The sequence below is a fragment of the Ambystoma mexicanum genome, chromosome 1p (genome assembly GCF_040938575.1).
Source record: "Ambystoma mexicanum isolate Mex_15411 chromosome 1p, UKY_AmexF1_1, whole genome shotgun sequence".
NCBI classification, from domain to species: Eukaryota; Metazoa; Chordata; class Amphibia; order Caudata; family Ambystomatidae; genus Ambystoma; species Ambystoma mexicanum.
In genome coordinates this window covers 757,917,546-757,944,764 of record NC_090921.1, presented here as the reverse complement: position 1 = coordinate 757,944,764, position 27,219 = coordinate 757,917,546, and the positions used below count along the sequence as shown (strand labels likewise).

The window sequence follows — 27,219 nt, the reverse complement described above, 5'->3', positions numbered from 1 at the left end:
CTCCATCTGCCTCGGGGCAGGGTGCCGTAACCAGTTTCTTCACTGGATAAGGGTGCAGGCCTCTTGACCTCAGAGGACTGCTGTCCGTCGTTAACTGCACGAACGGTAAGTTCTGGGCACTTCAAATGTCTTAAAAGTCTTTTGTAATGATATCTCTTGTTTTGCAGGGTTCTGGCGGATGGCGGGCTGATGAGAGTTGAGGATCGAACCTGCGTGAGGAATAGAAGCGCCTGGAAGTACGTAAGTAAGCGCTTGTAGCCTGCTTCACGATGCGCACTAACTGTCCCTTTTATCTTGCAGGTACAAGTTCGGAGCTTTAGAGAAGCTGAAGGGTGCTGGAATACCCACTGGATTCGGCGTGGGAAGGAGTAATGGCACGTGAGTAATAAAGTTGCCCAATGTCTTTAAACGCACCTTCTTTTGTCTTTCAGATGCGGGATGCAGCGCCGAAGGCCTCCGCAGCGTGCAAAGAGCTGGTAAGCTTTTGTCTTTTAGATGCCGGAATGCAGTGCGAAGACCTCCGGAGCATGCGATGAGTAGGTAAGCCTTTGTCTTTCAGATGCCGGAATGCAGCGCGAGGCGTTGGTGACAGCCGATGGACCAGGTAAGAGATGCGCTGCCACTGAAGACCGTAGTGCTAACATGTTCTTTCTTTGTCTTTACAGGTGCTGCTGAAGACTGGATTCCAGGATGGTAAGCCTTTGTTCCCTTAGGCCCAGGATCAGAAGCAGAAGACACGATGAGCGTTCTGCTGCAGAGAATGCAGAATAACGCAAAGCAAGATTCATCCACCGTGTGTGGTTTAAATAGCCTCCTGTAGTGCTTAGGTGTCTCCTTCCACAGCCACGCCTAGGTAAGAAGAGTCCCTGCTTTCCAGAAGAGTTCCAGTGTTCTGAACCTAGGGAGTGGCTCCTGCCCCACCCAACAGGAAAAGTAGTCCCAAACAGAAGAGGATCAGGGGTTCAACTGGCAGGTAAGTAAGCAGCATAGTCTGCTGCAGGTAAGTCCACCCAAGCATTATGAGCCGGCGCTTCCAGCGCTGGGACTGGGCATCTATATGAGCCTGGTGCCACTGGCGCCAGGACAGGGTCCAAAAGGTCCCAATTGGGACTGGCTGGCACTCGGAACCGGGGTTATGGGTCTGCTTCCAAGGGAGTCGAGCAAGTCCTGATCTTTTGGAAGCAGAGATCATGACAGCGGCCGCCTCCCTCAACCCCCTGCAAAATGTGAACTCGGGAGTCACCCTTGGGGGACGTCCCCTCTCCGCGGAGCGATGGCCAAAGCACTAAAGCCTCCTAAATCATCCGACATCTCTGCTATGCTGCAGGCCTCGGGGAAGGGTGGGAAGGCAGACCCCCTCAAGCTCACCCCCCCCAGAAAACGCCTGATGGCGGCAGAATGCTCGCAACTAAGGAGGATCTTCAGGCTTTCATGAGCGATATCAAATCGGAATTCAGAGCCTGCATATCGGAACTCACCACCAAACTGGAACAGACCGAACAAAGAGTTGCCGGCATTGAACTGAGGGTTGGCTAGGTCGAGGACCTGACCACGGACCACTCTGCTTCACTGACGGAAATGCAACGCACCGTCCAATCGCTGGTGGCAAGAACCGAAATCCTCGAGCATAAACAGGAGGACTTGGAGAACCGCTCTCGCCGCAACAACTTGCGTCTTCGCGGGGTTCCTGCCTCAGTCTCTGACCGGGAGCTCCCAGAATAGGTTGGCACCTTCTTCCAGTCCCTCCTGCCAGACATGGACGAGACTCAACTGCTGCTGGATCAGACCCACAGACTGCGCCCTCACCGAGGGGTCGATACGGACCCCCCCTCCCCTGGACCTGATCACTAGGGTCCACTTCTACACCACCTTCAAAAGCGCAGAATGCTCCGGCCTCTGTCGCTCTTTCTTCGGGATCAGCAGATCCGTTATCGATGGCTCTTTCCTACGGCTCTACAGTTTTCGTACAAGGGCACTCAGCGCACCATCAGCCACCTCGACGATGCAACGTCAATCCTCCACCCGGACTCCCCAGAGACCTTAGACCTCTCCACTCCGGGCCGATCAAGCCCAGCCTCAGAAGCAATCTCCCCAAAACCGAAACTGAGCCCATGGTCCAGAGCACAAAGAAATCACAAACCTAAATGACACGCCTTAACGCCTGCACTGGAACCATGACTCTGGAACGACCTTAAGCTTCACATCTTGCCGCGGATCCAACGCGGTCCATAACCCCCTCCAAGGCGGATGACACCACTTTACCCTTGGAGAGACTTTCAAACATGTTGGTGCTGTCGAATGACAGCCCTGTTGCCTAGGGGCCATGTCGATAGTTCTAAATCGACCCCCCTGGCCGCACTTTGGTCCTCCCCGTTGGAGGTCGCTTTTGAATGTGTTTTCTACCGTTGGAGACCAGTTAGACCATTTTAAAAAACCCTCGACCACAGGAGACTTCAACTCAATCATGCTCTCACATCTATGGCTGTCCACTACGCTGACAATGAGAAAATATGCTTTGCAACAGCCCACCACCTGGAAATAATGACGGCGGCCCTGAGAGATCCAATTAAGCAGCACTCATACATCCAAGAGGCGACCCTACAACACCTGACCCCGACGGCGGGGGAAGACCTGCAAGCCCCGATTACAATCAAGGAGGTGGAGGCGGCCATTAAGAGCTTAAAACCCAGAGCCCCGGGCCCGGATGGATTTTCCACTCGCTTCTACAAAATCTTCCGGCCCCAACTAGTGGTCCCCCTGGCCCGCCTCTTCAACTCCTTCGTGGCCACTGGCACGGTCACCCCAATTATGCAACAATCTATTACAGTCCTTATCCCCAAGCCCGGGAAAGATCCTCACGATATTAGCTCATATAGACCCGTTGCGTTGCTGAATTTGGACGCCAACATATATTGGGGCAACCGTCTGGCACCTATCCTCCCTAATATTATAGACCCTTATCAAACGGGCTTTATAAACCACAGGTCCACGAAAGACAACATCCGCAGGGCCCTGGATCTCATTGAAATCGCCACTCGGGATTCCCAACAGCTAGCCCTATTGGCATTGGACGCAACTAAAGCGTTCGACAAGGTGGACTGGTCTTATCTGCGCCTCACTCTGGGGGCCTTTGGCTTCGGCCCGACCTTTCAGAAGATGATCCTGGCGAACTACCAGTCCCCCAGGACGAGGCTGAGAGTCAACGGCCGCTTGTCGGACCCAATCTCCTTCACGTGCGCAACGAGGCAGGGATGTCCTCTATCCCCTCTGCTTTTCGCTTTGGCCATGGAGCCGCTGGCTCAACGAGTCCGGAAGAACCCCCGAATCAGTGGCCTGAGCACCGGCTCTGCGCAACATAAAGTGGCCCTCTACGCGGATGATGTTTTGCTTACCATCACAAACATTGAGAGATCCATGAGTGAGGCCTTAACTGAAATCCACAACTTTGGGATAGTCTCGGGATTCGCGATTAACTATCAAAAGTCAGCGGCGCTGGGAGTGGGCATGACGCCAGCCGAACGGGAGGTCCTAGTGAAGAGAGGTCTGTTTCAATGGAGCATCAACTCGATCCCCTACTTGGGGGTTCATATCCCCGCACGCCCAACGGAAGTCTACCGAGCTAACTTCCCGCCACTTTTCGAGGAACTAGAAAAGGATCTGACCCTCTGGCAACCCCAAGACATCTCCCTCCTAGGCCGGATCACGGCATGCAAAATGAACTTACTTCCTCGCTTCCTCTATGCCTGTGCCGCCCTCCCGATCACCATTCCGCTTCCCCCCCTTGCAGCGGCTCCAAAGGAAGATGGTGGACTTTATTTGGAAGGGGAAGAAACCGCGCATCCCGCGGAGAACAATGATGGCCAGCACGAGATTGGGAGGCCTGGGGGTCCCTGACCTCCGCAAATACCATATGGCGGCACAGCTGGCCCACCTCCAGGCATGGGGACTTGCTACGGGTCGACCGAAATGGGTGGAGATCGAACAATCCTGCCTTTCGCTTCCTCCCGTTCTTACCCACAGCTTTACGCCGCAACTGGCCAGGCACTCTCACAGCTACAAAACAATTAGGGCCTGGGAGTGGGCTCGCAGACACCGGGGCGTCCCAGGAGACTTGAGTGCGCTCTCCCCAATCTTCCTCAACCCAGCTTTCTCCCCGGGGCCCGTCCCCAAAACTTCAGAAACTGGGTCGCAGGGGGCCTCGCCACTTTAGGGCAACTTTTTGAAAGGGACTCCCCCCTAACCTTTGAACGCTGCAAGATGACTTTTCAGTTAGCGGAAACGGATAGGTACTCCTACGCTCAGCTCAGACATTGGTGCTCTCACCCACAGACCCGAGCGGTGGCCACAAGACCCCTTACCTCACTGGAACCGACGGTGAGCGACCTACCGGCCCCGGGGGAAAATATCGACCCTGTATAGGCTGCTACAGGAGGACCCCCTCCGGTCCAGGCCTTCCTACATGTCCCAATGGGAAACAGACCTCGGACACGCCATTGAGTACCGTACACGGGTGGACATTTGGACAAGAACGCGGACGTCTTCCCGCTGTATAACCAACAGGGAGTGTGCCCATAAACTACTCCTGCGCTGGTATTACCCCCTGCTACGCCTCCATCACTTCCAACCAGCACTAAACCCTCTCTGTTGGCGACTTTGCGGCCTCCCAGGATCCTACTTTCACATGTGGTGGACCTGCCCCCGGGTGCAGGAGTTTTGGTCTCTGTCTAGCCACCATTAAAGACGTCACCCAAGCGATCATTCCGCTCACGCCCGAACAGGTCCTTTTAAGGGATTCCAATGTCGGGCTCATACCCGCGGTCGGGGAGGAGAGCGGCCCTGATATCCCAGTTCCTATTAGCGGCTAAGATCACGGTGGCCCGCACCTGGAAATCCACGGACGGACCCCTGATGGCCCTTTGCTGGGTCAAACTTTGGGATATTTTAATAGCCGAGAAAGTCACAGCAGCCAGGGTGTGACTGCTTCATCGTTTTCGGGATATGTGGGAGCCAGTGCTAGACTATGACCGGAATTATCCGGCCCTGACCCACAAACCGCCCCTGATCGCAAGCACCCTTCACGGTATGGAGGACCCACCAGTGCTGCCGAGTCAATCTGACTAAGGCCGAGAACTATGCTTGCCGGGGAACGTACAGGGTGGGAGATGGGGACTCTGGGGTTACATGACCTGAGATACTACATGTAATGTTTTGTATAATCTCTCCTGTGTGTCGATTGATAAATAAATTTAAAAAAAAATCATCTAAATATTTTCCACCGGTCGCCTGAGACTCCGGTGGGAGGGTGAATTTCGTCTCATCTGGAGGTGGGGCAGACCATCACAGAAGACTGATGGGTTTTGTCTGTTGCCTAGGCAGGCTTGTTAGGGAGAATTCTCATAAATGCTTGATTTTCCCTTACCTAAAGAGTACCCCAGCAGCTTTGCTGGATTTCTAGGATGTATTTCTTTTACCTGATAAGTGTGAGCCTTTTTTCCCACTCTTACATGTATTTTGCTATGTGTATTTCTACTTTGTGTGATCTTGGGCACTGGAGCCTCACCTACTGCATGTGCACCAATTTTTGTGTTACACAGCACCTTCAGTGCAGTGACACAGGGTTGTCTTTGAGACTTCCCTCTGACTCAATTTTTCTGGTGCTGATTACTGCCCCCAGAAACAGGTAAAGTTGCCATCAACTTTATATAGTCACTTTAAACCACAGACCCAGTACACCCATCTTACATGGGGTATTGGAAAGGGTTAACTCTTACCCCTTGTCTGTGCCTCTTGGAGCCTTGTTCTGCTCCCTTAACATTAAGACATGACTGGTGGCAGTGGTATCTACCCTAACTTTTCTACCGCTGTTATCTTACATGACGTGGTAGTGTTTTAGGCTATTATGTTGGCCTCGAACATAAAACCCGCTTGACCATATGTTTTATTTTTGCTCCGGCTGGGTTTATACTGAACGAGAGGGCAGATTCTACAAGGTTAACAGGGTATTGCCCTTAGTATATTATGTTCACACAATAGGTAGGCAACACACATCTGTGTTACAAGTTGTTAGCAGCCAAAATGAGACCGCAGAGAGGTCCAGTTGAAAAAACCAAGAACTGTGGTAAGGACAACAATTTCAACTAATATCTAGCTGAAAATAGAAAGACAAGGCTGTGGCAGAAGACAGAAGGATAGAACAAGAAATCTACTATCCCTGCCTAAAGTGCACTCTCAACTGGGTTGCTTTGTTACGCCTGTCTAACAGTGACTGAATAAGAGTAAAAATTACCAACTTCTATAGTGTGTAATACATTCAGCCTTGTAAGTCCTATACCACTCTCTTCCAGATGTATTTGAATTGGAAGAGACTATGAGTAAAAAGAAGCGCACCAGGGAAATTAAAGAGGATATGTATTCATTTTCAAACACTCGTGTGGCAACCAATGGGGTAAATGATCCTTTAATAACCCATGGATTGTCACACTGCCCCTGGATTGCTCAGGTTAAAATGACACACATACAATGGGAAAAAGCGAAAAATTCCTTCTGAAACAGACAATACAGTCACAACTTCCCTTTCAAAGCTTGTTTTAACTAAAGGAGTCGGACAATGTAAAAAGGTTTGCTCAACCTATCACAAATAGGCTAATTGGCGCCTTTTTAGATGTAGCAAACACTGTCGACCGGTTTCAGTGGCATGATTTTAGTGAAGCCACATTCATAAGGACAGTCTTAAATTCCTCAAAGCTGGTGTATTTCGTAATTCAGAGACCAGTTTGTGAGGAACAAAAATACGGTAAATGTGGTTTGCACTTTACCACCTTGCCGTAGGTGTCATAGAACTGGAACAGTCTGAAGGGGAGCCTGTGGGATCAAAACAAAATACACCAGTCACAACGCGGCTGCTAAGTTCCATGCATTGGATTATGAATCGACACAGAAATACGTATCATTCATCTGATACAAACAGAGACTGTTTGCCATCACTTCTTCATTCAATCATGGTATATAGCTCTCAATCTCCTCGGTATGTAGTATTCATGGCATCTGTGCCCAGAGTATAGATTGCAATATTCTATATGCTAAATATTAGTTTAACTGGTCTTGGTAAATGGAAATCATTCATTCACAGGTGTTAAACAGGTCTTAGGTCAATGGAGATCATTCTTTTGCAGGTATCAAAAATGCACTCACCCTGTATTTGCTTCCCTTACGGTTGCAAAAAAGGGGATGCCTCAATTGGAGGCACAGCTTAACTGACCAGTCCACATGCTGCTGATCTATGGAAAAATACAAAGGTATCAGTGTTTAGGGCACTTGATTCTATTTGTGCCACTGTCCACAACAAAAATGATTATGGTGCTGGCAATGAATTAGTACTTCTAATGCATTTTGGTAAGTAGGGAAAAACCCAGGGGAAGGCAAAAAGTAGCAAAATACTACACAGGGCGAATTCACTATGTTCAATGGGACACTTCCCCGTAACGGCGAGTAAAAACATTAGTTATTCAAACACCCCCCCCCCCGAGTAGTCCCCCAAACTTACTAGCGTACACCTTCCTAGGAGTGTATGATTCAACTGCAGCATCCAATGCGAGCGCAACCGCCATCATACAGCGCTCGCTATTTATATAAGGCAAAGAAAGGCGAGGCTTTGTTTCCTTTCCGTGACACGTGACCTGCGTCAGCGAGTCACATGTGCGCGCCTCGTTGTATGCATGCTCCGCCCGGAAGCCAGGCGGGCCAGGCTAGACCAGACTGGGAAACCACTTCCCCTATCGTATGACATGCCGTGGCATGTCAAGTGTCAACACAATGCGTGAACACATAAGAGGCACGGAAGTCAGGCCAAACTATTGGGACCCGGTCAGGCGTAGCCTATTATAGCAAGTCGGCTAGGATATCGCCCGGGCATACTCTAATTCGAGATGTCATTTTTTAACAATGGAAATCAGTTGATCAACATTCGGTAGCCAATGTATGTTGCTGTCTGTATAGTGGCCCAATTTGTTTAATTCTTAAAGCAGCTCAAGAACAAAATCGGCTCATAGTGACCTAATCAGACATAAAATTATTTGTGTGATGTGTTACTTGATGGCTCATTCTTTGATAGTGCCAAAGTGATGACAAAAAGAATGAACATGAAAAGGGGCAAGCGAGAGGAGATGGTATTGGGGTCAACTAGTAATGCTATCTGTCTCTTTCACATAAATTATATAGCATACATCTCTGATCAGACGGTACCTGTAACCATCCTTCAACGCAAAACAGCCCCAGGAAATACTTGTTTTTATAGGACTAGATAATGGCTTAGGTGATCATGGCCAAAGAATGCCAGGGTATGTTTTCATTCAGACCAACTTTATCAGTTTTTAAGCGAAACACCCATTTTTGGTCAATAGGAGATGGCTCATGTCCCCTCCTCTTCGTGGGCATTTTACTTTTTCTATGATTGTCCACTCGATTTCAGTGGCCAAGTGATTCAGCCTAGTAAAGTGATCAACCATAGGTGCATTTTCCCTATGAGTCCTGATGCATGATAAGTGCTCTTGGATGCGTTTTTTGATTGATCTTGTAGTCATGCTAATGTATCTTTTGTCACAGGGGCACTTAATCATGTAAATGACATTGGATGTATTACAGTTAGTCAAGGCGATCTGCTTTTTTTTTTAGTCTGCTTTTCTGTTTCCACTGTGTCTTCAGGCCAAGGTCTAGAGTCTTGGTGCGTTTGGTGAGAGTGCACACGTTACATTGACCACATGGTGTTTTTCCCTGTAGAGCTGTGTTGTTCCCTAAGATTATCTGCCTGGTAGTCTCTGGAGCGTATGAATGTATCAGTGTCCCTCAAGTTTTTTTCTTTTTTTCCATGGCGAACCGTGGTGGTAGCAAAGTAACTGGTCCTACATTGAGTATTGGCCACCGTTTAATGATTTCCCTTTTGATAAGGTTGATATTATTTGAATAACTGAAGACTGCTGTAATGGTTTGTTCTCCAACTGGTCGTATTTTTTGTTGCAAGGTTATATCCCGAGGGATCTTTCTTGCACGTTTCCTTGCTGATCTCAGTTTTCTTGGGATATCCGCGTTCTAATAGGCGGTCTGCGAGTCCATGTGCCTGTGAATTGTATTCCTGTGTGGTTGAACAATTACGCCTAAATCGCAAAAACTGGCCAAAGGGTAAGTTTTCACGAAGACTCCTTGGATGGAAACTAGTATAGTCTAGTTGGGAGTTGCGATCAGTGGGTTTTCGAAAGACCGTAGTAACCAAACAGCCTGATTTCAGTGTAATTTCAACATCAAGAAAATGAATGATTTCTTTCGAGATGCAATGTGTGAATTTGAGATCTCTCTCTTGAGTTGAGCCAAGTCAGGAATTCTTTGAATCTTAGTTCTGTTCCTGTAAAGATGGCCAACACATCGTTAATATACCGCATCCATAAGGTGACCTGTGTCTGAAAAGGATTGGATTGCTGGTATATGTGAGTCTCCTCGAATTCAGCAACATATAGGTTTGCCAGAGACGGGGCAAATGTAGCCCCCATAGCGGTGCCTGAGCATTGTTCATAGAACGACTCCTTGTACAGAAAGAAGTTTTAGTGAGTGCGAGCTCTGCTAGTTGTAATATGAGCCCAATTGGAACCTCTGGGGGAGTCACTAGATCTCTAAGGGCTGTTTCCACTATCATCGGTTGCTGACTGAGGTCTTTAGTCGCCATTTCTTTTTGTTTAAGTCTTTCTCGTGTTTTTCTCTGCGCGCCAAACCAGGGATGACTCCTTTGTTCGCCGTCGTTTCGCAGGCTTTTGCACAGAAGCCCTCCTTAAAGCCCCTGATATTCTAGGTAGGCAGGATGTGAGGGAGGGATTTTCAGACCCCTGCCAGGAGTTCCCTTGGTAAACCAAGTCACACTCTTGTCTGATTGGCTAAGGGGACTTGCCAGGCCAGCCACCATGCTGTGTGATTGACAGCCAGGCTGTATGAATGTGGGGGAAAACTGCATGTAAAGCAGGTCTCTGGGACTGGAAGAGCAGAGTTGCCACTGCAACGAAAGAACCAACAATGAACTGGAAGAAGAGGACCTCTACAACGACTGAACCGCCCGGTGAAGCCCTGCTGTAGGTCCAAATCTCCAATTCCGACGACAGAGAAGATCCTCCAGGAAACTTCTTCCCTTGTGCTGGTGGTACCAACCAGGTCGCCCAAACTACTAGTCAGGACCCCTCTGGTCGAATCTGCTGTGCAGAGCTACAGTGGGTCGGATAACCCTGCTTGGGTTTTAAGGAGCGCACCTTCTATTCGTCGTCTGGCGCTTCTGCTGGTTTCTTCCCTGGGTAGTGCAGGACCCTCCAGTCTTCCTACTTCTGATCAGTCCGACAGTCTCTTTAGGAACCATGAGCCTGCAGGAACTACTAGGAACGTCTGCCTCAGCTACAGCCCCCTCTCCGTTTCAAGGTACTGCGCAATTCCGGTTGTGTGTTTCGCTCAGCCGCAGTGAAAGTGTGAAATCTTTCTCCAATCCGAGGGCTTGTCCTTCTCTTCTCTTTGAACTATCTTTTCTACCAACCAACCTCGTCCGGAATCTGTGCCACGAACTTTACCGTGAACTACATTGAACCTATTATCTTGAGCAAAAGACTTTTGAACCATTTACTTTGCCCCTAAGACATTTCTATCTGCTTTTAACCTTGTAGCCTCTTGTTCAATTGCCCTGAGTACTTACCTGTTGGTTTTGCCTAATTTCTAATAACTTTGTCTTTCCCTCCCTTTTTAAATTGCTGGAGTGCCATATTGCTCCCACTTCATTTTGTGAGCTTAACTTGTCTGGAATTTAAGGGAAGTGGCGTGGTATATTTATGATTGTGATTTTGGCCTTGCTAGAATAGTGAAATGTTATATAACTGTTGAGTAAATAAATATATATTCTTTGACTTCAAAACCTTGAGTCAGTGTTTGCCTGAATCATAGTAATTGTTGTCCTTTGTGTAACTATTTGCACTGCTCACTTACTCTTGAGATAAATCTGGCTGCTCCGCTACTGCTACCACTATAACTGTGTAGTACGGGCTTGTACCAAAGGTGAAATTGTACTGTCACTTGTAGTCTTAATTGTGTGTAGTGTTCCCAAAGGGTACTGCATATAATTCTGCCTAACAATGTATCATAGTTTGAGTGGGTAAACAAGTTACTTTACCTGCAGGTCTAGTGGAATTTTAAAGAATTTGCAAGCCTGACTTATGTCACTGTCTTCAGCAGTGCACACAACTGCTGCACATTTTATATCTAGGGTACAAGTAACATCTGATGGCACTAAAAATATTAGTACCATATTGCTAATCAAATGGGTCTGTTTGCTAATCAAGAACATTTTAATTGGCAAACTGTTAATCCATTTTTAAAACAAATTTTTGCCTTGGTTATTTTTCTTAAACATTTTTTAATTGTATTTGCTTTAATGAAACCTTTACAAATTAATATACACAATCATTTCCGTATAAGAAATGCATTATACTGTGTACATCTTAAATGAAAAAGAAAAAAAAAGACAAAACCCCCAAATAATGCAGATAAAAAAACCACCTACAAAATAAAATGAATCTAGATTTCATATATACACCAAGGCTAAAACAATTCTCTTTGGTATTGTAATTTTCTGATGTGCATATTCAAAGTGTACCGGGCCTACAGAGAGAACTAAATCAAGAGATAATAGACCTTCAAGAGGAATTTCCCTTTTACAATCTAGATCATTTTAATACCCTTAAGGAATCCTGATCTAGCCAAACATTCCTGTATGTTTTGAATATTTAGTTTAACAAAGGTAGCGGGCAACGTTTACACTCCGTATCCATAGCATAACATTGAAATCCTTCATTGTGCCTAAGAAGCTGTTTCTTCATTTAGCTGAACACATTCCAGGATAAGATGTTTGGCAGATTCAGGTTCTGAGTGACAGAACCTACAATCACTTTCCTTAGCAGTTACTTGCTTCCTTCTTAAGAGTGTCCTTAGTCGGGAGAATATTCCAACATAACCTCAGTAGCAAACCACGATAGTACCGATTCGGAAAAAGCAGTATGATTTTTTTTTTTATGGATCCTAGTTTCCTGTGCTCATGTGCCAATGATTCAGTGAGCTATATGAGTGGACATTTTCTGTCGTTGAGATCCAATCATGATCTAACAACCTTTTTTTCATTCGCTTTGGATTGCCAACCAGAGTTTCCAGATTAGAATCTATATTATGTAAAATAGTCTGTTATTTTGAAATGTCAGTAATGACAGAGCATCTTATATTGTTACCAACCAACTTATAAAGAGTATTTGCGGAAGGAGCCATGATTTTAGCATAAAAAGTAAGCATCCTCCACTGTACACGCGCCCAAAAAGAAATATATCCCAAGTCATATCGGATGGCAGCTAAGGGCACAGCATTAGGGATACCGAGGCTCCGTCTCCAGATACAACCTTTTATTTCTTTCTGTATCGTATCAGAACACAGTTCCCGGCCATATACAAGCTTAGGAACCTCATAGAACATAAGAGCAGGTTTTATCGAGAATCTACCATATTTTCGATCATTTTTCAAGATCTGGTTTTCCAAAAGCTTAGCTTTATGCATGAGGATCTCCAACTGAGTTTTAATACCCCTATGTGCCCCAACATGGTAGCCCAGGTAAGTAACACTAGCGGATAGACCCACTGTACTGCCTTCTAAAAGCCAAATTGGGCGCAAGTTCTTAAGTTGGCCTTTGTGAACAAGAGGATTTTTGTTTTACTCTGGTTAATAAGACCGTTTTCCTTGACATATTTACCAAATCTGTCAAGGAGGCGCTGCAAGCCCACCCTAGTGCAGTTGAAAAGCAGAAAGTGGTCGGCATAAGCCAATCATATGATTTTACTTTGGCCTACTCTTGCAGCTAGCAACCCTTCTTTCATCAGACGCTCAGCCACGTCTGACCGGTATTGGTTGAAGATCCAGGGTGCTAAAACAGAGCCCAGTCTAACCCCACAGAGTGATTGAACTCTTTCCGACATTCACCTTTCTGACTTAATCGGACCCGAATACCCGCGTTCTTCTGAGCACCCTCAACGAGTCTCAAAAGGCCCATTGGCAGACCCTGTTTGTCCCATAGTTTGTTACGATCAACGCAATCAAATGCGGCAGAGAGGTCGACTGATGCCATAAAAGTACAGCGCTTCTCCTTCCTCAATGCCCCATCTTGTATGCATTTCAGTGATCCCATTGATATTTGTAGAGTGGCCCTTACGGAAGCCCGTTTGGAATATGTTAACCAGATGGAATTGCTTTTCACACTCCTCCAAGTGCGTCCACAATAGAGCCGAAAAAATGTGTACAGTCAGCATCTATCAAGGAAATAGGCCGAATGTTTTTTTGGATCCGACCTACTCCCATACTTGTAGATAGTGATGACATGGGATGTGCTCCATGATAATGGTGTAATGCCTGACCTAAAGATGTCTTTACATTTTTAATAAAGATTTGCCCAGAGGTTAGGCTCAGATTTGAATGTGGTGTTTGTTAGGCCATTCGGCCCGAGGCATGTGACCCCTTACATTTGGATATTAGGGCTATGACTGGATTAATCTCAAGGAGAGGTTCCTATCCAATATTGTTCAAATAAGGCTGGTTAACTTCAGGAGCTTCCCCTTGGATGTTAGACTTGGACTCAAATCTTTTACCAAAACACGCCAACCATTCTTGCTCTGAAATCGGCTTCAATTGTGATATGGCATAGTTGGATTCTTGACCATTCACAAGTAACCAAAAAGCCCCCACCTTGACCTGAATTAGAATACCGAGCATAGCTTCAGCATCTTGTTGTAATAAGCGATTGTTTTTTTTAAAAAAATTTTTTTTTAATAGCTTTAGAATTTTATTTCGAATGGTTTGTGTCCTCCAACGTATTCCACGACTTTGACAGGTAAAGTCCACAGCTGTGCACCTCGGCAACTTTTTTCGGCAGAGGGCGTCCAGCGTCAATGACGTCGGGTCGATGTCCCTCGATGGCCTCCGTTGAGGGCGACGTCACAGGATGTTATAAATAGGACGCACGGCGCCCGTAGCCTCAGTTCTGTTTTTTCCGTGAACGTGTTAACTTCGGGAGACTCGGCACGCCTCGTGTGTTCCTCCTTACAATGTCTTTCTCTTCGACCCCTCCGACTTGGCGGTCTGGCTTCAAGACCTGCTGCGACTGCAAGTATAAAATTTCGTTAACCGACCCCCACCGCATTTGTTTGTGGTGCCTGGGCAAGCCGCACGACACCAACGACTGCTCAAAATGCCAGTCGCTGACTGCCAAGGCCTTGCGGAAGGGGAAGGGGAAGCTCCAGGTAGGTAGGGGCTCTAAGCCTGTTAAGTCCCGAACATCCAAGTCCAGGGGGGGGGTTTCCACCGACGACTCGAGGGGCGAGTCATGACGAGAAGGAGTCATGGGGATCTCGGTCATGGAGTGGTTCCTGCCACTCGTCTTCCTCATCCCGGCACTCTAGGAAGCGCCGTCTCTCCTCGGAAGAGGGTGCCTCGGGGAAGGTTACGTGCTCAACGAAGTTCTCGACTCCGGAGGAATGGGCGGCGTTTAAAGAATCTGTTAGTGATTTTTCAATCGCAGGGCACCGGTCCGGTCACGTCTTCTAACAAAGCCGGCGACTCGCATTGGGAGCCTTCGAGGTCCTGTACGGACAAGGATTCAAAGTCTTGTAAGAGACGTGTCTCTAGGTATCAGTCCTCGTCCCCAGTGAGACCGCAGCAACCTATAGAGGGCTCGGGAAAGGGTTGCCTCGTTCGACGCTGTTTCCGTCCGATTCGGAGGCCGACGCTTTGCCGTCGTTTCGCCCCACAGCGCCTTCGGCACCTACGTCGACGCCAAAGCCTTCAACGCTCTTGACATCGAGGTTGTCGACACTCTCGACGTTGAAGCCTTCAGCGCTATTGGGGATTTTCTTCATGAAATTTGCCTTTGGAGTACCCAGATATCGTGGATCCTCCAAGGAAAGGCTACAGTGAAGTCTGTGATGCCTGTTTTGGACTCCAGGCCCTCTTCTGTCACCATACCTGGGTATCAACTCCCTCTGACATTTATGAAGAGGAGGAAAGGTCTGAGTTTGAGGACTCTGGTGAACTTGATGAAGTTCCATAATTTTCTGGAAAGAATGAGTTGGAGGAGTTGAGGCAGACCCTCCATGATGCAAGTGGGTTGGACACTTCCCCGGATGTGGAATTTGGTAGACCTGAGCCTGGGGCTCATGCCGAGTCTTTGTACAGGAGGCTCATGGTGTGGATCTGAGTATCTGGGCTGGTCCAGTCCTCCTGAAGACTTTGTGCAGGATGATCTAACGGACATCTTAGATCAAGGTCCGTCCTCGGACCCTGTTTTGCCATTTCATCTTAACTTGCAGAAAAGGGTGGCAGCTGCTTGGCAGTCCCCGGAATCTCTTCCAGCCGTTAAGTCTTTGACCAAGAAATACCGCCCTTCCGTTAGCGACCCCAGCTATTTATCTACTCACCCCACTCCCGAGAGTTTGGTGACTCAGGCGGCTACGGCCACCTTGAGGCAGGTGGCTTACCCTACCATCCCTCCAGATGGGGACGACAAGCGCTTCGACGGTTCGGCCCGGAAGGTATTTTCTGCTAGGAGCATGGTCTTGAAATCGGCCAACTCCACGTGTGCCTTGGCAAGGTTTTCTCACACTCTGTGGAATTGTTTCTTTGGCGGCTGAGCATATTCCCGAGGGGGAAGAAAGGGATGGGTTCCTTGCTCTCATGCAGGATGGCAAGGATGCCATGTGCGAATCCCTTCAGTCGGGTTTGGATACGGCCGACAGTGTTAGCCGTTCCATGGCTGCAAGCACCGTTCTATGCAGATTTGCGTGGTTGCGGAAGTCGGGGTTTGTTCCGGATGTGCAGGCCCGTCTTCTGAACATGCCCTTTGATGGCGCACATTTGTTTGGCAGCAAGGCTGATGAGAGCCTTGAAAGGTTGCAGACATCAAAATCTGCGGTGAAATCTTTAAACGTTGCAGTGCGTCAACCTCCACCTTTTCGTCCAAGGGGACAGCAGTGGAGGGGAGCTTCTTTTTGTTACTGCTCCTCCTTTGGTAGAACGAGGGACCGCCAGTCAAATGGACCAGCGAAAAAGTACCCGTGGTGGTCAGAATCTCAAAGAGTGGTGGACCATTACTTCAGATGCGTGGGTTCTGAATACCATAGCCCACGGCTACTGCCTTCCTTTCAGCGGCCTCACGACAATCCACCGGGGAAACTCTTTGAAGCTTCCGCTCCTTGCGCACAAAATCTTGTCCCTGCTGGAGAAAGGTGCTATAGAACTAGTGCCTGTAGCAGAGAGGAAAAAGGAATGGTATTCCCCTTATTTTTTGTTCTCAAAGAAAGACTGGAGATTGAGTAGACTGGCTGATCCAGACGTGCTCTCCCAAGTTAGCCTTGGATTATCTCGGTGTCACCTGCTACACCCTCCACAGGCTGGGCTTCTCCCTGAATTTCAAGAAGTTGCATCTGACACCTTCCCAGCAGCTCTAGTACATCGGGCCTGTTAGACACGTCCTTGGAGAAGTGTTCGCCTCCCAAGGTAAGGGCTGATCACGTTGTGCAGACGGTGGACAAGTTTCAACATGCCCCGAGTCTCCCGGCTTTCGAATTCCTAAGGTTGCTCGGCTTCATGGCATCCTGAATTTTTCTGGTGCCAGAGGCCAGGCTGCGGATGAGATCCCTGCAATGGGTCCTCAGTTCTCCGGCAAGATGTCAGATCCCGTTCAGATTCCATTCTTGGTCGCACAGGATCTTCTGTGTTGGGCCAACGAAGGGAACCTGCTGAGGGGGGGGACCGTTTTGGCAACCGTGGCCGGAGGTGACTGTAGTGACTGATACTTCCTTCACAGGATGGGGGTACTCATTCCAACGATTTGACAGTCAGCAGTCGTTGGTCTCCGTCAGAGTCCAAACTCCACATCAATCTATTAGAGCTGAGAGCTATCGGGCTAGCCCTGAAAGCTTTTCTTCCTTCTGTACGGGGGAAGAGAGTCCTGATCATGACAGTCAACACAGTGGCCGTGCATGACCTCCAAATAAGGGGGGGTAGGGTCACTCCCGTTGTGCAGAGAGGCAATGCAGCTCTGGTTCTGGGCCATCCAGCAGGAAATTTCGATCTCAGCAGTTCATTTGGCCGGAGACAAAAATGCTACGGCTGACGCTCTGAGCAGGCAGAGCACGATCTCTCACGAGTGGGAGTTGGCTCAGGAAGTCCTTCAGGAGATCTTCGCCTTTTGGGGAACACCGCAAGTGGATCTCTTCACCACCAGTGTAAACCGGAAGTGCGAGAGATTCTGCTCCAGGGAATTTCCTCCAAGAGGAGCCTTAGGGGACGCGTTTGTGGTGGATTGGTCATTCCCACTCTTGTACGCCTTTCCTCCAGTCCCAGTCATTACTAGAGTGTTGCGGAGGTTAGAGGTTCGGTTCCCACATGATCCTCATTGCTCTAGATTGGGCCACGAGAGCGTGGTACCCGGACCTTCTAGAAATGTCCATCTGCCCTCCACGCCGTCTTCCCTACCAATAGGATCTGCACTCTCAAGAGGAAGGGAAAGAGGGGTCAGCTTCTCCATCCAGAGGTCAAGACTCAACCTTCACGCTTGGTATCTGAAAGGTTGAGGTATAAGGATTGGGACCTCCCGGATGACGTGATGGAGGTCTTGCTTTCAGCCAGGCAGCCTGCAACAAAATCCCTGTACCGGTGGTGTAAGTTCTGCGACTGGTGCAGAGATCACAATGTTGATCCTTTTCAGTGCTCCATTCCTATGGTTTTGTCTTTCTTAATTTGTTTGGCCCACAGGAGCCTTCAAGTGGGTACCATTAAAGGTTACCTGGCAGTGCTGTCTATCTTTAAGCACTTGTCCGAAGAATGTACTTGCTTTAAGATTCCTTTTGATGTCTCAGTCTCTTAAAGGACTGACTAATGTTTTCCTGCCATCCCCTTTCCAGGTGCCGGTTTGGGATTTGAATTTGGTTTTGAAATTTCTCATGGGTGCTCTGCTTGAACCTTTGCACTCTTGTCCTTTGAGATTACTGTCCTTCAAGACTGTGTACTTGGTTGCGGTTACTTCCGCTCGCAGAGTAAGTGAATTGCAGGCACTTTCATCTAAGCCACCCTTTACTGTGTTTCACAAGGACAGGGTTATGCTGAGTACGTCCTTCTTTTCTACCTAATGTAGTTTCTGAATATCATTTGAGTCTCAAAGTGGTTCTTCCATCTTTCTACCCTCCTCCTCATCCTGGTAATCTCCATCGGCTGGATCCTAGGAGAGCCCTGAGCTTTTACATTTCTAGGAGGTCCAGGGTCAGAGTCGACAATCAACTCTTTGTGGGATATGCTGGACACTGATTGGGCCAGGCTGTTACCAAACAGACCTTGTCTAGGTGGATTATCCTCACCATTACGGAGTGTTACTGATTGGTGGGTAAGGACCCTCCTGAAGGGTTGCAAGCTCATTCCACTAGGGGCGTGGCTACTTCCACCGCCATCCAGCAGGGTGTTCCTATTAGGAATATTTGTGATGCTGCTACTAGGGCTTCAATACATACCTTTGTTAAGCATTATTCCCTGTATACAATCCATGGTCAGGATATGGCCTTTGGGAAGGCGGTTCTTTATTCCGCAATCTAATTGGGTACTCTAAATTCTTTTCCCCTCCCCATTTACTGGTACTGCTTTGGGAGTCTGTCAAAGATGTGGAATACATTAGAGGACACAATACATTCGAAGAACAAGTTACTTACCAAACTAGTAACGTTCTTTCGACTGGATGTTCCTCCAACGTATTCCACATCGCCCTCCCAGCCTGCCCCTCAGGAGAATTTCCTATGCAATAGCAGCTTCCGTTTCCGCAAGGCTAAGTGCAGTCAAGCAGGCATGAGACTGGTGCCACACGTTCTGAGGGAAAAAAACTTAAACTGAGGCTACGGGCGCCGTGCGTCCTATTTATAACATCCTGTGACGTTGCTCTCGACGGAGGCCTTCGAGGGACATCGACCCGACGTCATTGACGCAGGATGCTGAAGTGCACAGCTGTGGACATTATATGTCAAAGATGTGGAATACGTTGGAGGAACATCCAGTCGAAAGAACGTTACCAGTTTGGTTAGTAACTTGTTCATTTTTGCTTAATCAGCCTAATGCTGGTTTTGAGTAACCTTGTCAAGCATTAAGTTCTTAGTTCTGTGTACCCGTCTCCTCATATTAGTTTTGGCTAATGCGAGATCTTGTTTAAAGCAGTGGTTATGTCTAACATTAGCCCCACTTCTATTTGATCTTAATCCGATATCCGCAACCGCAGACTCGATAAGACACTTGAACTCATGTGCATTGAAATGATTTAATTTCCATTCCAGAGTGGTTTTATTTAGGGAAACCCACAGAGTTTGATTTAAGGCTTTAATATTTCTAGGTGTCCATATGACCGCATTCCCAGAGACACTTGCCACCAAATGGGTTTGCGTTCTATGTCTGGTAGTTGGTCAAATCAAAGATTGCAGTAAGTATAGAATGATCACTCCAGACATTAGGAGAAACCGTGAAGGAAGTGCATCTATTCCTCAGATAATTATCAAGGTAAATAAAGTCCAACATAGAGGAACTATTTCCGCGATGCCATGTATGCCAGGCACTTTCCACACCATCTTACTTCTGAAGACCCATCAATGGTAAAAGGCCAACATTTCCTAGACCCACATACCAGAGTGTACCCGTTTTTTGTTGTTATTCCCCTTTGTTCCAAATCCATCATACAGATTTCCCATGGCGAATATTGAAAGTCAGTCTGCCACAAGGATTCGGCCATTCTCATGTGCCCATTTGTGTATTACACGACACACGTTCAATACAATTGCCTCCAACGAATTTCTGCTGTGCCAGTATATATTTATTACTAGTAACCTTAAGGATCCATCACCGGTAATCAGATCTACCCCCAGAGCCCCAAAAGGGAGGCCCACTAAAATTGTTCCTCTCAAGCCTAGATTGTTTCCTATAGCCGTAAGTAGAGCCCATGAGGGTCTACCTCGTGCGCTCCTATTAACCAATTGATTATAAATTCGATAACCATCCAATATGGGAGAGGTCATCCATGTCTCCTGTAGACAGACAATATTAGCCTCCCTTAAATGGATCAAACAACTGGGGTTGCTGAACAGAATTCCCTCTATTGTTCCATGATTTAAGGCAGAGATCAATCTTTTTATGTTAGTCTTCAGGGGAGAGAGCATGCTTATGGCACCAATTTCTGCCACAAGGTCGAGATTACTGCATCTCAATCAATCTTTTCCCACTACCTTCTCTGAGTTGGATTGCACTGCAACCCTATCTTTACCCAGCACAGTGCTCGAGGGAAGATCTTTATTTATCTGGATGCATTTAAATTCAGAATGAACCATCTCCAGAGAAGTTCTAGATTCACATTCAAAGCCCAAATTCCTCAATGACTCATGATGGGTAAGAATAAGTTATTTAACCAACAGAGAGTCGAGGAATAAAAGGCTTATCGCCGAGGTCTCTATCCGGTAAGTGAACTCTAGTTCTATCCTTAGAGCCAATCAACGCAAGGGCCGGGATCTCAGCAAAAATTGTCGAAGTTTGTTCTATTTAAACAAATCGATTCATCCGGCCCCCACAGGCTTCTTATTATTAAATGAGAGGGTTTACTTAAGCTGTTCTTATTCGACATGCCCCCATATGACACTTTCCAATTATTTCTCTGTCTCACCAGATGGTCCATCGTGTACTCTCTTTGTACCTATCCACCTGGTATTATCGTAGGTCGGTGGAGCCTTTTTACCAGGTCTTATTCCAGTGGACAGTGTGGGATAGAGAGAAACTGGGAGGGATAGCCTCCACCCGGAATTTGCCCATCCCAACACAACTGTCACATAACTTGTTCACCACCTCTGAAAATAGGGGTTTAGTGGTTGAGGTAGAGGACCGTTCTACAGGACCCCAGATAGATTCAGGTATGACAATACCACTTGTGGCATAATTGGCGAGTAACAGCTCGTTCCTGCACTGTGCTAAACCCTGAATAGTTTTTAAGTCTGGTTAATTTTGTAGCTCAGTACAGTCAGCATTTTTTTGATTTCCCAGGCCCACAGCCCCATCCCGATCGCACCTGCCCCAGATCTATATTCCCCCGCAATTTTCTGGTTAACATGAGACTGTGCCGGGAGTTCTCCACATCCAACCTTAATGCTTGTTTTGCCACATGCCTGGGTCCGACTGGCATCAGAAAGGTTATTTGTATAAATCATATCTGTTTGCACAGTCGAATCAACAGACAGTTTTCGGGGGTACTTCTATCAAACCATTTCCTGTGTCTGGAATTGATAGTAGTTTGGATCTTTAGGTATTAAGCACTGCTTTAGCACACATACCCTGCTGCCTTTCAATCAGCAGTTTCCGCTTGGTCATTCTCGTTTTACGTTGGGGTAGTGCTTTAACAGGCGAGAGGTCCACAGACTTATCGCCCTGCTTCCCCAATACCCCTCCACCAAAATGGAACCAACATTGAACACTTATTACATTATTAGCATAGTTGGGTATCGCAGTGTTGCTCAATAGAGTTGCACCCCGTACGTCTACTTCCACATTAGGCAAATCCATAGACCCACTTCCCTGCAAACTCTTAAAGTTCTACAGAGATTTCGATTATCTCCAATGAGCTAGCAGTAATCGCCGGATTTAATTGGCCTCTTAACCCCTCATTTCTTTCCGGTTTCGAGCCTGTGATTGATGGTCTAAGTCTAGTTCGGAACCTATGCAATCCAATTTGCTGTTCATCTCAGCCATCAGTTCTGTACCAATACAATCCAGTTTGCCATTAACCTCTTCCATCAGCCTCTGTGAGGTTTTTAGTTCTGCCCATATATTCTCATAGCTCAACAAAAGAGCGAAGGACAACATTCAATGCAGACAGTTGAATGAATCAATCTTATTCTTTCATCAATTTCTTGCAGCGTGTGATGTATTTTTCGGCACCCACTTTGAACCTGCGGTTCACCTAAACTAACATTTGGGCCACTGTCCTCATCCTCCAGGTTGTTTTCCCTGCACATTAGTAAGCGCCGTAGGAGAGTCTCGAATTGATGCGTGTCACGTCTGTTGCATCACACTTTCGATAATGCCTTCCGTACCAATACATTCCATTGCTTCATCAGCGCACTCAATAATACTAATGTTTGTAATGACTCTCTGCCTTCCAAAGAAATCTTGAGTGGTCATGGCAGGGAGATCCAGCATGGCATTCCCTTTAATTACTTTTGACTTCTGTGCTGGTTGAAGCTGAATTTACAATATAATGATCCATATAACTTTGGCCAACTATTGGTTGAATAGCTTTTGGACCCTTGGGTGTTACAGGGTTAATTCTCCCTGAAAACATCAGCGCTTTATTAGTAGAAGTTGTGGCGGGTGTGAAAAATTACTTTAAGGGTGAGAGCCGGATTTAATTGATCATCCAGATTGAGAATCGGTTGTGGTACTTGTTGAGACCTCGTAGTTCATCCAACCCCTCCACCCCCTCAGGAGGTTTACCTGTTAAGTCTCTTAAAGAAGGTATTGGGGATAACCTACACAGTGAGGTGGAGACCGTCGGCTGGGCATATTGAGTTATATTCACCCTCTCATGTCCACTCAGTGCCTCAATGTTAGAGGAAGATATAGTGACAGTGTTGCCCTGATGTGTGCTCATCCCCGTTTGGCTTCGCAGCCCCGAGCGCATTATTGGTGTAAGGTACCTTTTAGTAAAAAATATAATGTGCACTCAAACTTCCCAGATCAAAGAATAAACCATCTAGTGGTTACCCCGCAGTCTCTGGGATTTTGGAGTAGATGAGATGGCCCAATCAAAAAATAGTCATCAAATTTTATATTTAAGAAAATAACCAGGTTTTAATATCCAGATGAAAGGGACCGCCACCTAGTGGTTTCCCTGCAGTCTCTGGTATAACGTTACAGTATCAGTTTACTAGCTCGAGCCAGATCGCTAATGACAGAAAGAGAGTGAACCGTATGTTCTGCCAAGTTTCACTCCCAAAGCAGCTGTCAAATCTTGTGTGAAGGATCAAAATGTAATGAGGGCCGCAGGTGCAGATCCAAAGTAAGTCTTCCCCCCGGAACATCCTTGCAAGCAATAAACAAGACCAGCCAAGTTTCACAGGCGTTTCATGAAACGTTGCCGAAGCAAAATATGGACGTCGAAATAATAACTTCCACAGATTACCTTATCTGTGGGTTGCTAATGCACTATAAAGACCCCGCAGGCACAGCGGGAACACAGAAACACAGCGCACACTGCATGCCTGGGACTTTTTAAGTCCTGCCTCCCAGACGTGTTTGTGTGTGTGTGTGTGTGTGTGTGTGTGTGTGTGTGTGGTTATTAGGATTGGTGGTAGGGTCAGGTTGATTCGGTTTTGGACAGAGGACTTTTCTTTTGAGTTAGACTTCCTTTTGACAGACGAGCCTTTTAGTTTGGATAGGTAGGGAACATCTCTATAGCAATAGGGCAAGATAGGTATTTTTGTATTTCTTTATATTTTTTCTTTATTTTATTTAATAAACCTAATCGAAATGTGCAGTCTGAGTCCGACTTCTTCCAACCCACCACAATTGTCTAGATGTGCGCAGGGCATTACAATTTTATTTGGAAAGGACTATTGGGAGGTCTTGGGAGGATAGCTCAGTGGCAACGTGTTTGCCTTGGGAGCAAGGCGACACGGACCAACACAGGTTCGATCCCCGGGTCCGCGCTTAGAAACCGCTGGGTGTTAAGCGCGTTATAAATAACCTATCCTATCAGAAAGCAGGAGCAGTGCAGGATGAATTCAAGAAGCCAGAAGCCTTGTTTGTCACTTCTAGAGGTTCCTCTCCAGGGTTGCAAGCTAGATGGACAATAGTTCCTAGTTGAGAATCTTGCAAATTACAGGGTAAACCACCACAGACAAGAATGCATGCACATGCTGTTAGAGCTAAGGCCACAGCGGCCGCTTTCCAAAGACAAGTGCAGTGGGACATCAAAGGTAAGGCTGCCTCATAAGCGTCACCTTCATCCTTCTGTAATTACTGCCTCGACACTGGGCAGAGGTCCGATACGAACCTGCTCCCCAATGATTCATTATATAATCTTCCATATAGCATGGAGAAAATGGGACAGGATGTAGGAGTAATAAAATGACTCACAGTAGTGATTTAAGTACTCCTAATACCCCTTTCCTCCATACGACCCACCAACCATCCCCATAATTAAAAGATCTAGCAGACTAATCTGTCTCGGGTCCAATGCTACAAAGGGAACTGAGGAGGTGCCAGAGGGAGGTGGTAGCGGGCGTTGTTAAGGCCACAGCATCGCTCACTCTAAATTTAAAGGGGAATGGCTTCTCTTTTTTTGTGATGCAAAATGGTTCCCGGCCCATTACCAGAACACCCATACAGTATGGAGGAAAAGGGACTATGGACTAGGAGTACTTCAGTCAGGGGTTGTTGCATCTCTCCAGACGGGTTCTCCTGTTTCATTTTTACGTGCACCCATGCACGCGGTTTTCCTCGAAAGACACTCGCAACATGGAGGAGCCGGGAACTGTCTGCAGCGCTCCAGTGCCTCTCGCCTCTCATTCCTTGCGGGTAGCCACGCACACGACTTCCGGGATCGCATATCCGGATACTCAGACTTCGGATCGACACGTTGCTTCTCTACTCAGTCGCGCTGCACTCCGTACGTTTGCTTACCTTCCTCCTTTGAGATCATTACTTAAACTGTATGCGTTAGGCTTTCTTTCTTCAAATCCCTTGGAATTACTACTTTTGTTTCTTGTGATATTAGATTCCTCTGATCACTGTTAGGTCCTGTGAGACTAAAGGAAACTGCATTCAACAATCAGCCTTTCTCCCAGACTTTTCCGGTGTGTAGTCCTACGTAGATGGAGAGTCACTCTTTCTTACGTGTTCTTTTCCAGCACGTGTTTATTTACTATTCTTTCATCAAGCATTAGGATCCAGTGATAGGAATTCTCTGCAGTCTCCCGCTCCAAGCCTCCTAATCTGTGATCCTCCTTGTCAGCAATATATTGGTAAGGCTTTCATTCCCTTGCCTCACTGACGCCGTTTTATATTTTGACTGTGTTTAACTACATTGGGGCATAATCTCTTTCACCCTATGCTCCATTAGGTCCTTTGCACAATAAATTTGCTGTTACCATTGGATTGGTTAATATAGATCAAGAGACGATCACTCTAGTCAGGGTAAACCTTTCCTTCTACCCTCTGATTTTCAACATCTTTAAGATACCCTCTTACTCATAGTTAACTCATACTTTACTCTCTGTATTAGAATTCTTCACGAGAGGATTTAGGTCTGCACTAACCTTCCTGCGTAAACCACCGCAGCTGCCTGCAGGAGTCCACGCACCCCAGCAGCTCACCTCAGGGTTTTTTCCCCTTCTGGGGTTTTCCCTGGCGACTCCACCTCTGCCTAGCCTTTTCCGGCTGAGTGGTGGATGGGTTTCTAGGTGAGACTCTTTCTCCTTCTACAGACTACTGAATCCTTGAAGACCTGCCTAGAGGTAGGTGTAATTTATAAATGCCGACAGACGTATGTTATTGAAAGTGCATTATAACCATAAAGATATAACAGGGGTGTTGCTAGGTCTGGAAAAGATCTGGGGCTATGCTAATGTCGGGCCTCTGGGCTAGCTAGCCTGTTGGTTGTAGCCCATGAGCTTCTATTCAGGGATACAACCAAAAGACCTGTGGATATAGCCCCAAGCAATGCATCTGACATCAGTCACTACTGGGAGTAACTTATTTATCCTCCACTCCATACTGGTGTCCTATGAATAGATCAGTTGTAAACCATTAATTTTGCGATTGGTTCCCAAATGTTTTACTGTCTTGATCGCACAACACCCTAGTGCATCTTGGTTCAGAAATGTGTTCTTGCTACCTTTTAATGAGATACCTTCCTTGCTTGCCAGTGCTATAATTGTCTGACTCTCTGCCTACAGCTGAGAAAGGACACCGGTGCCCGCATTGATGTGGAAGACTCGGATGAGCCTGTGAGGGAGCGAATGCTGCTCATCAGTGGTTTTCCTGTCCAGGTGTGCAAGGCCAAGGCTGCCATACACCAGATCCTGTCTGAGAACATCAAGATTACGGAGCAGATACATGTTCCGCAGCGGGCGGTGGGACGAATTATAGGTATGTTCAACAAAATATGCCCTTTATTTCCTACTTGGAAGAACTTTAAACACAAGTCAAAATGTAGCTGCCAGTCCTGTGTTTTAGTCTTATTCCTAGGCTAGGACCGGAAAGGCTGAAATATTGAAATCACAGGTTTTGAAATTGGTTGCTTTATAAACCTGTGAATTTATACTGTCCATAATTGCTGGGGTATTTCCGGGGGCCAGGTGTGATCCTTTAAGAAAAAAAGTAAAAACACTGCTTTTGTTTTAACTTCATTTTACTTGTTTTTAACAAGCAGTACACCCTTTTTATTAAAAGTAGATTTGCCTTTTTAAAGCTACCAGGAAGTGCATGCGCACAACTCTGCACGCCCAGCCTTTCAGTTCTGGATTTTTTTATTGTTCCTGAAAGCAGTTTGGTTGACTTGTATTTTTGTTTTTTTTAACTTGTTGGTAATGTTTTCCTCTTCATTATTGTTTGCTTAATCGTTTAGTGCTTCCTTCGAAGGTGAATACCTTTTTAATGCCTCTTTTTTGCTCTAGTCTTAGATACCTAGCCTCTTCCCGAGAAAGAACCAGTTTTTGAATGTTATATGTTGCATACTACAGAATCCTTTAAAAGCACTCAACATACCTGGGTATGGCCTTATAGCGCAGTTGAACGGTCTGGAAGTGATTTAGTGAGCAGGTGTGGGTTTTCGTATATATAGACTGACGTAGTGTGAATATAACGTTGTGTTGTTGCATAGTAGTACTTCTAGTAGTCAGCGCTGTCTGTTTAATCAGCAATTGCTTCAGTGGCAGATGCTGTGTGAGAACTTAGAACTTTCAGTGTGGTTCACTCAGTTGATAGTATTTGGGTTTGAAATGGGACACACTACACACAGTACTTCTCTCTCTATATAGTTCGAATGGATTGTGTCCTCCCACGTATTCCTCATCTTGTGATAATTTGTTTTGCCAGCTTCAGAAAAAT

At 46.7% G+C, this 27,219-nt stretch overlaps 1 protein-coding gene across 6 annotated transcripts in view; it reads left to right on the top strand.

Moving 5' to 3' along the window:
- The window catches only part of TDRKH (tudor and KH domain containing), a 2,163,439-nt gene that overhangs the window by 485,963 nt on the left and 1,650,257 nt on the right, over positions 1–27,219 (top strand). For all 6 annotated transcript variants that reach the window (XM_069650772.1, XM_069650762.1, XM_069650739.1 and 3 more), the window contains one exon: positions 26,067–26,259. In XM_069650772.1, coding sequence (XP_069506873.1) covers positions 26,067–26,259 — 193 coding nt within the window. The remainder of the gene's footprint in view (positions 1–26,066; positions 26,260–27,219) is intronic.